At 35.6% G+C, this 12,192-nt stretch overlaps 1 protein-coding gene and 1 long non-coding RNA gene across 4 annotated transcripts in view; one reads left to right on the forward strand and one right to left on the reverse strand.

The window, feature by feature from the left end:
- Nucleotides 1-7,533, forward strand: part of LOC309610007 — an 80,912-nt gene extending 73,379 nt beyond the window's left edge. Inside the window, exon 3 of the long non-coding RNA XR_014233696.1 lies at nucleotides 4,745-7,533. This is a non-coding gene — a long non-coding RNA (uncharacterized lncRNA). The remainder of the gene's footprint in view (nucleotides 1-4,744) is intronic.
- The window catches only part of PKP2 (plakophilin 2), a 95,569-nt gene that overhangs the window by 11,886 nt on the left and 71,491 nt on the right, over nucleotides 1-12,192 (reverse strand). Inside the window, exons 10-12 of one of the 3 annotated variants that reach the window (XM_082352144.1) lie at nucleotides 7,540-7,693; nucleotides 2,898-3,087; nucleotides 125-212 (exon numbers count right to left, since the gene is read on the reverse strand). In XM_082352144.1, the coding sequence (XP_082208270.1) occupies nucleotides 125-212; nucleotides 2,898-3,087; nucleotides 7,540-7,693 (432 nt within the window). The other 2 variants (XM_082352145.1, XM_082352146.1) reach the window with 2 other exon arrangements.

Genomic DNA, 12,192 nt, shown 5'->3' on the forward strand with positions numbered 1-12,192 from the left:
TAAGCAAACAGAAATGTGAAAGGTTAACAACAATTTTCACACAAGAAAATGCAGTTTTTAGTGACTTCTCACCAGGGTCAAGTCAAGCAGGACATTATTATCTGGCTCTTCTTAGCATTCTTACCTTCTTGTAGGCATTATGGAGCTCCGTGTGGGTCCACAGAGAATATAGGAGAACAGAAGCAGCTTTACTTGCTTTGTTGGAAGCATAGCTGAAAAGAAGAAAAGGACATTTTTCGGAGATCAGTGAGAAAGTATGAGGCTTCTGGATGCTGCCTTTGGACGTTCTGTAAATCTTCTTTAACTGCTGTCACTCAGGAGCCATCCATCAAGTCAGGCCACTCACCATGACAAGAGATTAGATGGTGAGCTTTAGGAGGCCAGGGGCCACGTTGGTGCTTTTGTGTTTTTAAAAATCTTTTTAAACCACTAGCAAAGTGCTAACAAATAGTTTATAAAGCAAATTCCTGATATTTATAAGGCATATATTCTTAGAGTTTTATAATTCCTTGAATTTATTTATAGAATAAAATTTATATTTGTACATTTATATTATATATTTTTAGAAAATACTTGTATATTTATAATGCATATTTATAGAGTACAAATGCATGAAAGTATGATTGAAAAATATGTATAACTCTTAGACTTAGTGACTCCATGAATGCAGGGGTTATGTACCTTTTTCAAATTAATAAATTCTTACTGGAGCAACTGTTATTTTAATACAGTTTCAAAATTTATGTCTTTGTATATAGCAAATGGAAAGTGTGTTACTGTTATAAATCCAAGTCTGCACTGAATTTGACATTGTACTTACTTTTTTTTTTGGCCACGCTGCGCAGCATGTGGGATCTTAGTTCCCCGAACAGGGATCGAACATGTGCCCCCTGCATTGGAAGCTTGGAGTCTTAACCACTGGACTACCAGGGAAGTCCCCTTACTTTTAAAAAAAAATTTATTATTATTATATGTACTTAGTTTTTGATGTTCTGCTTTTAAATTTGTCTCAAACTTCTTGTTTCTGGCTAAGGATCCGTGCTTTCTTAGGTCTCTCTCTCTTCCATCACTTGAATTAGCACATGGCTGCAATTTTTCTTTTAACAAAGAAACAAAGATTTTATTTTTCCTATCGTAGGAGTTTGTAAGCATGCAACCAAGAACAGAGAATGCAAAGCTGTATGAAGAAGCCCATGCTGGGTTCATTTAATAGCTAAAAGACCTCTTTCATACCAGCAGTGTAGGGAGGGTAAGTTAAATTAGCACCTTACAGATTTTTTTTTAGTACCTCAGGGACTTTTCAGAGTCTCTTGCTAATAACTGAAGTACTAATAAATCCATGAAAGCTGTGGATCTCTAATATTTAAAATTGGAAGTTCTTAAATTGCAAGGGTGTTATAGTCATGAAGTTTGTTCATAAGTTGGTTGCTTGGCACTTGGAACTCATTTATTTAAAGATGAAATGTAAATGGTGATTGGTTATCAGGCTAGCCCATAAATTATGGGTTAGCTATACAACACTCTAACAAGGAAGAGACAGTAGACCCAACTGGTAGGAGTTTCTTGTTGAATTTTTTTTTTTCTTTTTGGAGACAGGGCATGTGAGGAGTGGCTCACAAATGGGACACTCAGTGCAACGAAAAATAACAGAATAGCACACCCCGTAATTTGCTAAGCTACAAGAAATTTCCAAAAGTGATGGTGTATTCCCATGTGCTTCTTACGTCTGAATACTCAAATAATTAAAGTCATACTATCTTACAGAGATTTGGTTAGAAATTTGGATGACTACTTGGAATAGTCGTTTCTGCTTTGCAGCAATAGTTCATACTTTCCACAAAGGCTGAGCAACTGCTACTTGGGAGCAGGTAAATATTCCCTGCTTTTGGGAAATGGACATTCTAACTAGGGCTCCTTTTAATCATGTGACTCTGAATGTAGTCCTCCTTCCATGTGAGCTTTGCCAGAGGGGAACTGAAGAGCACAAGGGGCCTAAGTTGGGCGGGGCTGTGGGGGGAAGGGTTGTGCTCATTCGGGATACCACAGATCCCTATGCTAGCCTCTGTGCAGCCAAGCACACATTTGTCTACTACAGGTCAAGTCCGTTTGCTTTGCAACTCATTAGAACTGGCCTATAATAACATTTGTTTTCTTTTTTGGTTACTTACAAAACTAACTTTATTTAACAAGTCAAACAATTCAGAGTCATATAAAGAGAAAAAAATAATAATCTTCATACCCCCTTGGGATCCCATCACTCTGAGTTAATTAACAGTAATAATTTGGTTACACAATGTTTTTCATTCTCCACTTTTTTTTTTTTTTAATGGGGAATATTTGACGACACAGACACAAGGATGTGGGATGACTTACATGCATTAAACCTTCTACTTCAAAAGAGAATAAGAGATGGAAGAGATGTGATAAAGAAAACTGAGAAAGCAAGAATTTCTTGTTATGCTGCCTCCTACTTCCCCTCCTCATGCTATTACGGGTGATACCGGCTTCACATATTTAAGTGAGGAAAAGGGCATTCCTTGTCCATAGGACTCCAATTTGCCTACTTTCTTCTCTTTTTAAATCACAGCTGTGGCTCTGGGAAACAATTCATTAGGTCAATAAAATGCTGGAATGCACGACCCAGATAAGCTATGGAGTTTTACTATTTCTGGATATTTTAGAAGAGAATGAGCAACTACTTGGCTTAGAGGATTCAGCTTTCACTTGCCTGATCACCAAGGACTGGACCAGATGATCTGGTCCGGCTGTACAATCTTGTTTTTTGGCCATGTTGCCCATGGTACTCAATTCCTGGACATTCACAACTGCATTATTTACATATGGGAGTGGTGGTGGGGAAAGGGGAGACACTGACAGGCAGATGCTAAAGGACTTACGTGTCACCTGCGCTTATGGTCATAATTTTCTGCAGGCCCCCAGTGTTTAGAAGATCCCGTGCATTCTGGTAACTATTTTGGATTATATTGTTCAATGTGTAACAGGCAGAGGCTGTAGTTTCAATGAGAAGATCCGTACTTGGGACTGTGTTGGGAATTATGGAAACCAAATCAGGTAGAGTTTCTCTGGCTACAAATGAAAGAAAAAAAGAACACTTGATTAAAAAGATTGTTTCTTAACCTCAAGATCCCAGTAACATTTAAGAAGAAACATTTGGTTAACAAACATATGGAAGGATGTAACCACTTTAATACTCAAATTACCACACACACAAAAAAAAAAGATTTTTAGAAAGATGATACTTTGTGCTCAGTGCACTGGAGATCTTTCCAGAAAGTAATTTGACAGAAATGTCAAAAAAATTTTTAAATTTTCACATTTTTTGATTCAGTATTTCCACTTTTGAGAATTCATCCTGAAGACATCACTTTAAAAATGGAAAAAGCAGAGATCTTTATTATCGTATTATATATATCATGAAAAATTTTACACAGCCTAAACATCCCAATAATATGAATATGATTAACTAAAGCACATCTGCAAAGAATATTATGCATCCCAAAACATATCTATGAAGCATGTATAATAACAAAAAAATATTTGTTAACATTCTATGTGAAAATAACCGGTATACTTAAAGGACAAACACATATACAAGAAACCTGAGAAGAAATACACTAAAACAGTAACAGCCCTTGTTTTTCTACAATAGTATTAATGGTGACTTAAAAATATTAAAAAAAAATTATCTGTACTGCCCAAAGTTTCTTTAATACGTAAATAACCATTATTAAAAAAAGATAAAGAAACTATTTAAAATTTATTTTTTCAGTACATATATAAAATCTTGGTTATAGGGTTTTTGTTTAGCTTTTTCTGTAGTAACAAGAGAGGTATTAATATTTGATGATGTCATTATACCTTGTCCTATGGTATATATTTCGGGCAATATGAATTTATACTTGGTATTTTGCAAAAATTCTTTCCATGTATGTTTTTTTTTCCTGTAACTACTTTGGACTCTCCTTGAAAGATAGAGAGCATGCTTCTATTGCTTTGTACAAATACTTCTGCCTAATGTTATTTTCTTCATCTGAGTTTATGTGACACCTTGAACTGCACTTCTCTCTCTCTGATACCAGACTGTAATTAGTTATGTGCCTGTCTGAATTCCAAATGGAGCCATGAGTTGCTTGAGGACAATGATTGTATTCATTTCTGGATTTCCAGCATCGATCACTATGCCTAAAATAGAGAGGTACTCAATAAAAGGAACGGAACCATATGTCTTCCTTTGATAACACCTGGACCTGATTGACAGGAAAGACATACCTTCTGATCAAAGGCCTGAACACTTCCTTTTTCACTGTTGTCTAAGCATCTTGGCATAGTGTTAGGAGCTCAGAGCTCAGTCTCTGAAGCTACAATTTTTTAGTTTTAGTCTTGTCTCTGCCACTTCATGGCTGTGTGGTCTAGGTAAGTTACTTAACCTCTTTATGCTGCATTTTCCCAATTTGTAAAATGGAATAATAATAGTATTTACTTCACAGGACTGTTTTGAGGGATTAAATGAGTTACCATGTGTTAACTGTATCACAGTTCCCTGCACACAGTAAGCTCTCCACAGATGTGGGTAACTACCAGAAGGCTTCCTCCTTTAGTAAGTTAAACCACAGAATGAAAGTCCTTGAGAACCTGAATTTTCCTTTTGCTGAATTTAGGTCGACAGCATGAAAACAAGTGTGAGACAATCACAACAGAAAATGTACAACTGATCTCTCTGCAGGATGCATCAATGGCTGGCTGAGACCAGGCTGCCCACACTGAGACTGATCCCTGCTGAGAGAGTTCCACCTCTCCTCCCTCAGTATGACCAACAAGAAGGTCCAATTCTACAGATCAATTTTCAGGTTGAAACTTTGGCTTATGTCTGAGGAGGAGTGAGAATTAAGAGAAGTTAGAGTCTTTAACATTTTATATCATGTTTGTTTTTCTTAGAAAAGCAGTATAACTGTTTACATTGACAAAGTTAAACACTACAGTACAGTAAAGGAGGGGTCATTCCGTCTCTCTACTCACACACACACACACACACACACACACACACACACACCCTGTGGGCCTGAGTAAATACATTCACTTTGAGACAAAGTTAGATCTTTAATAGTGAAATATAAAATCAAAGGCCCTATCATGATATTGGAGGGTTACAGCTCAATGTCATATTATTGAAGGAGATTTTAGTTAATGCTGGTGCTTGCACATACATTATGTTATCTGATCCCTGGAAAAACACTGTTCTGTAGTGATTACTAATTTCATTCGATTTAGGGCAGCTAAATGACTATCCAAGGTGACACGTGGCAAAGTAACATTATAGGATGCAGACCAATGTCTTCTGCATGAGACCTGTTATTCTGTCACCATGCTAAGTTGCCTATCTTCAAGTTTTTAAGAAAATATGTTTCAAGTTTATTTCTGTAAATCTAAGTGAAATGTGATGACTTCATTCCAGGTCAGCCCATGGAAAGTTTTACTTGGCCTAGAAATCTCTCATGAAAAACACAAAGCTTGTATTTCAAACTGATTTTCATTTATTCCTGGCTATTAATACCCTGAATCAACACAAGTACTTCTACTCAAATTACATATTTGACATAACGCCAATTTGGAATTCAAAAATTGCATTTATCTTGCTGAAGCCTCTCCTCACGATTGTCCTTAAAACGAGGGGAGGTTGATCAGTGAAATCACCTTATATAAATTGTGGGGTTACAGCTGTATTGTTCCAACAGCTGGAGGACTGTGGAACTTGAGACAACAGCATTTCTGCCCTGAAGGCACAGGCACAGTGTGCAGAGCGCAGTTCTTTTTTTTTTTTTTTTTTAAATATTTATTTATTTATTTGGTTGCGCTGGGTCTTAGTTAGTTGCAGCATGTGGGATCCAGTTCCCTGACCAGGAACCGAACCCGGGCCCCCTGCACTGGGAGCATGGAGCCTTAGCCACTGGACAACCAGGGAAGTCCCCCAGAGCGCAGTTCTTCTCATCAGCTATGCTCTAAAGATGGACTTAATATTTCATTTGAGAAGAAAAAAGTCAAAGGATAATACACATGATTGAAGTGCAGCACAAAAGTCCATGAAAGACAATGAGAAGAACACTTTCATAATTTTGAGACAGTGCCTTTGGCAAGGTTTCTTTCAGATTCACTGAAAAATTTCCAGGCTCTCTACGTTCATAATGGGCACAAAAGCATTGTATGAAACCTCCTGTTCAATGTTGTGCTATTGGCTGTCTTTGAAAATGACATTGTTAAAACATAACCACAGACTTCTGGCACTGTGTGAGTGTGTGTGTGTAGATTTCAAAATAATCTAATCCATTAAAAAAACAAAAAAAAAAATTAGTGGAATTTTTGGAAAACTGAGTTTTAAATTGTCAGAAATGACTAATTTATGGAGCATTAGAAAGCATGATTAATTTTAGCATTATCTTCCTATTATCTAATTTTATAGTTTATGACTTAATTCACAAACATTTACATTTTCAGGTATAAAGAAAATGAATGAAAAATGTTATTTGCAAGTGTAACATAGTTATCATCTTTGTCAATAATACGGACTTACAAAAAAAGGAGCAAATGTGTTTCATCATATTTATTCTAAAACCTATGCCAAATCTGTTATATTCATGATTCCTTCTTTTTGTGATTATCTGTCCAACCACTTTTTTCTAGTACAACAATGGCCAAGCTTCTGAGGTGAACAACCACTGTGTGTGTGTGTTTGTTTAATGTTTCAGAAGAGTGGTGCTTAAGCAGGCCACACAGAGAACATTCTGAAAGACATGGGTTAAAAAGACTTCACTGGATGTCATAGCTGAGGGCTGAGAAATATCAAATATATTACCTATCTCATTAATTATTAGTATGGTCTAAAATTTCTCTTTGGTAGTAATTAGAATAAAAGCAAAGCTGGAGGGCTTCCCTGGAGGCGCAGTGGTTGAGAATCTGCCTGCCAATGCAGGGGACACGGGTTCGAGCCCTGGTCTGGGAAGATCCCACATTCCTCAGAGCAACTAGGCCCGTGAGCCACAACTACTGAGCCTGTGCGTCTGGAGCCTGTGCTCCGCAACAAGAGAGGCCGCGATAGTGAGAGGCCAGTGCACCGCGATGAAGAGTGGCCCCCACTTGCCGCAACTAGAGAAAGCCCTCGCACAGAAACGAAGGCCCAACACAGCCAAAAATAAATATAAAAAAATAAATAAATTAATTACAAAAAAAAAAAAAAAGATGGGAGCCCTTTGGTGGGTTACCTAGTCCCATGTAAGTGTAAAAGAAAAAAACTTAAAAAACAAACAAACAAACAAAGCTGGATATTAAGAAAAATCCTATTTGAGACCAGTGCGAAAGCCTACACTTGATGTCTGGGTACACAAAAACCAGTTCTATTTATCACATTTTGCTCTTTATTCACACTTTCAGTTCATCATTGTAAAAAGAATGTGATAAGGACAATGTTTTATTGCATTTGTATTTTCAATATATACACTTTACATCTAGAGACTTACACTGACTTACCAATTTCATTCTGCAGAGAAAAATTCCGAGACAAATTCCTCAGCAGAGAGACGGCAGTCTTTTTCACACTTGGATCACCAACATGCAGCATCTTTCGTGTGTGCTGAAGGCCATTTTCTTTCTGGACAACTGTTTGAGCTACTGATGTTGGCATCTGTTTTGTGAGACATGTTCTATAAATACTATTGTATTTTACTTCATGGTTAAAATTTCTTAATTTCTGTAGATTACTAGAGATTGAGTGAGATGTTTTAAAAGCTAGAGATACTTTCTTTTAATTCTTATTAGGTTTTCAATTTAATTACTGGATAAAGACAGTTTATTCAGTAGTTTTAAATAAAATACTGGATTTGGTTAGCTATTGTGTTTTCTGCATCTGGTTATAAATAAAATGGGTCTGTCTTTCCCTTTCCTTTTTTATCATATTCTTTTTATTCACATTTTCAGTTCATCATTGTGAAAAGAAAAGGGCGTTTTAGAATCAAAGTTACACTAATGTCATAAAATTTAGTGGGTAAGTTTTTTTCCCTTTTTCTATTTTCTTGAACTATTTGTGTAATATAAGAATAATTTCAACTTTGTGGGTCTGGTAGAACTTAGCTATAAAGACAACTGAGCTGAGAAAAATTTTAAAGGGAGATGTCTGATTACTATTTCAATGTATTTACTTGTTGTTGGCTTATTCATCTTTTCTGTTTGTCTTGTTCAGATTTTGGCATTTTACATATTTTAATAAACGTATTCATTTCTAAAAAGCTAGTTTATTCTGAAAGAGATATTGGGCTTTTAAAGAAAGGAATGTATGGCTTGTCAGGTTACCTGTAACTCTATTCTCTGTATCAGAGGCTGCATGCGCAAGTTGCTGGTTCAGGTCTAGGTCCACCAGAGGCAAATCTTATTTGGAATTAGGCTGGTCACCTACTTTCACAGGGTCTGAGTACCAACTAGGCCCTTCCTAGCATCAGCAAACCTCCAACAATACTAAGACCTTAGCTTGTGTCTGCAACTTTATATATTTTTATTTGAACCTAACATGAGGCTACCATGCCAAAAATCCGTGTATTCTTGACCATTCTTCAGGGTGTCTATCTTCTCTGTTTATCTATCTAAACTCTGCTTGCTTCCCCTACCTCCTGCACAGTGCCCTCTTTACATTCTGCACTGTACCGTCTAAAAAAGGGGTTCTTAATATAGGATTCAGGATAGGTTTCAGGGAGGGAATAGGAGGTCCTTAAAATTATTTTTGTGTTTATAGTAATCTTTTTCAGGGAAAGAGTCCGTAACTTTTATTTGATACTCAAAGTGTCCATGACTCAAAGAAGTTTAATAACCACTATTTTGCAATGTTCGTTCCAAAGTTACACTTTGTCTTTCACTAATTTGCAGAACATTCCATTAGACTCTTTTCTTTCCTCTGGGAAGAATCCTTCACCTGCAGCCATTCTGTACAACTCCTTGGACATGGAGGTAGACTTAGCATCCCTCTCTCTTCCCAATGGCCCATCTAACTAATTACATCTTTCCTCATATGCAAAAGCTCTGCTCTTCTGAGTCAATGCCGTCCAGCTCTATCTCTCTCATAGCGTTTTCTTTGTCATCTCAAGGCCTAGTATATAAAAATGATCACAGAATTCTGATTCATTGAGGGAAATGGGAGAGGCTGATGTGGAATGATCTTTAGAATTTGCTCATTAAGGAAAATAAACAATCAGATTTACCAAATAGAGATTTCACATTCCAGCTTTAGGGAATTTGTGAGAATGACTGTCAGTCAATTATTTACAAACAGCACTTCTAGTTCATATTGCCCTCATTACTAATGAGGTTGAGCACCTTTTCAAATGTTTAATGGCCATTTATACATCATGTTTTGTGAAGTGCCTGTTCAAATCTCTTGTCCATTTTTCTATTGGGTTGTCTTTTTATTGTTAAATCGATGAGTTTTTTTTATTTCCTAGATACCAACCTTTGTTACTTATATATGTTACAAAAATCGTTTCCTCCTCTGTGCTTTGCCTTTTTACTGTCTTTTGATAGCTTAAGTTATTAATTTTAATGTAGTCAATTTATAAAATATTGACTTTATGTGCTTTTTATGTCTACTGTTAAGAAATCTTTCCCTATTCCAGGTCACGAAGATATTCTATGTTATCATTTAGAAGCTTTATTGTTTTACCTTCCACATTTAAATCTCATTGCTGTTGGGACTGATTTGTGTGTAAGGTGTGAGACAGAGAACACATTTTTTTTTTTTCATTGGACATCAAATTAAGTGCCTTTAAAGTGTTTTAGAAACTTGAAAACTGTTTATTTCAATGATTTTTAACTTGTACAATGAATGTTTAATTTTACATGTGTATACAACATAATGAGTTGATATACTGTAAAATAATTATCACAATAAGTTTAGATAACATCCATCATCACACATAGTCACAAATTTTTTTTCATTCTTGTGATGAGACCTTTTAAGATTCACTCTTTTAGCAACTTTCAAATATACAATACAATATTGTTAACTATAGTCACCATGCTGTACATTACACCCCCAGGAGTTATTTATACTGTACTTTATACTTTATACTTTACACTATCCTTAGAGAATTTGCTAAATGGGTAAATTTTATCAACCCATCCCCTTTCCTTATTTATTATTTTGGTTTTTTTTTGTATCATTTAATAAATAATGACCATTATACCTGAACTAATAAAGTTTACATTAAGGTATTCTTACCGGCAAGAAATTACTGCCATAATTTTATACTAAAATTATAGAATTTATCTTTTAGAAGCTATTCAGTCCAGTTCAGGTTCTTTGCCATCTAAGGCACATGGCCATCAATGCTCAGTGCTGTCTCAGTTATGAACACAGGTGAATGGACTGGGTATTTTCTGGAACTATGTTTAATGGTCTGCTTTTCATGTTTTTCTATTCAGTGATTCCTTTTAGAAATTACAAAGCCAAGCATTTTTTAATCACACCATCTAAACATAGCAAAATTAGGGAAAGTAATAATTAGAAAAAATATACATGTAAGTCAAAATTTTAATAAAAAGCATCTTGTAACTTAAAAGAACAAAGGGTCCTCATATCATTGTCCCATGCTGCTAATGATTTCTCCTATAAATCTCTAGTCAAGTTTAACTCTAATAGCCTTGAGCATGGATTAATACCAGTTTAGTGTAGGTCTCCTTTCAGGGGACTGGACTGGTCTAAGGTTAGGTATGATTTAAAATCCATTGCTTGGATTCCTTTTGGATTTGGAACTCTTAGATTTCTGTTTATTTCTTTTTCCCAGCTAGATTATTACCAAACACAGGGATTTTGTCTTATTCACCACTATATACTTAGCACTAGGCTAGTGCCTTTTATGTAGAAGGTGCTCAAATACTGTTTGTTTGATAAATGAATAAAGGAATTATGTAGTCTGAATAAACTACATATTCAGAATGGCATATTCTTGTATGTTGGTTGGCAAATATTCCTGTATTGACAGAAACATGGAAGCACCTCTGGATAGTTTGGATTCCATGAAAGATTTTGGAGTGGAAGAGGCTAAAATCCAAGCTTAAAGGGTTAGCTTATATTGAACCATCCTCAGAGCATAGTGAGCTTAAATACATACAGACACAGCAATTTAATTTCTGACCTTTTCTATTAAGTTGGCTGGTAGTCAGTTAATAAGAGGGCTTCTGTAGTTTGGGAAAATGAAAGAAATGGTTTTGGGGAACCAAGCATGGGGAAATGGGAAGATAAGACAGTAAATTATGTCTTTCTGTCTGTCAGGGCTCCCTGGTCACTCCCCATTTCCTTCTCTTTGTGCACAAGTACATTCTGAAGAATTTCAAAGAGATTAAAATTGGGTTGTATTCTTAACCATGGTGCTAAAATTAGAGAAATACTGGTTTTAGTATTTCACAATTTTATTCAAAACTGAGCAAAGAATGAACATGGTTCATTAAAGAATGAACATGGTTTCTCAAGTAAGGAATAAATAATATTTTTGTTATCAACAAGAGTGCTTTCCTCTATGATGATGGATAATTAGACTGGTCATAGAGTGAACTACTTGGGGAGAGTTTAATCATTTTATGATCAAGGCAAAGAATACAAGCTTAGTTCAAATAATTAAATATTTATAGAATCCTTTACTATGTTGCAAGCTGTAAAATACATGGGGAAAGGAACAAATTTTTACTCTTTTTTTAAAGTAATTTAAAAAAATTAATTTTATTGGAGTATAGTTGATTTAAAATGTTGTATTAATTTCTGTACAGCAAAGTGATTCAGTTATACATATATATACATTCTTTTTCATATTTTTTTCCATTATGGTTTATCACAGGACCTTGTAAGTTTTTACTCTTTTTAATATTTTAATTTTGCTGGTATAAAGTACATCTGGAAAGAGAAGTAACTATTTTATAGTTGACTTTCTGGGACACAAAAGCACAGATAGCCTTTCCAACTGCAGTGGACATGTGTTGTCTCTGCCTTCTAGCATTCATTCTTCCTTTTGGTGACAACACTCTGACTTTCCCTTAGGGAGCCACTCCATGTGGTACAAGTGGTAGTGACCCTCGCTCACTGAAACCCCTGCCCCTGAAATTCACATGTGAGCACATAACCCAGACTTGGCCAGTTAGAACATC

The sequence above is a fragment of the Balaenoptera borealis genome (assembly GCF_965194805.1).
Source record: "Balaenoptera borealis genome assembly, chromosome: 13".
In the NCBI taxonomy this organism is placed as follows: Eukaryota; Metazoa; Chordata; class Mammalia; order Artiodactyla; family Balaenopteridae; genus Balaenoptera; species Balaenoptera borealis.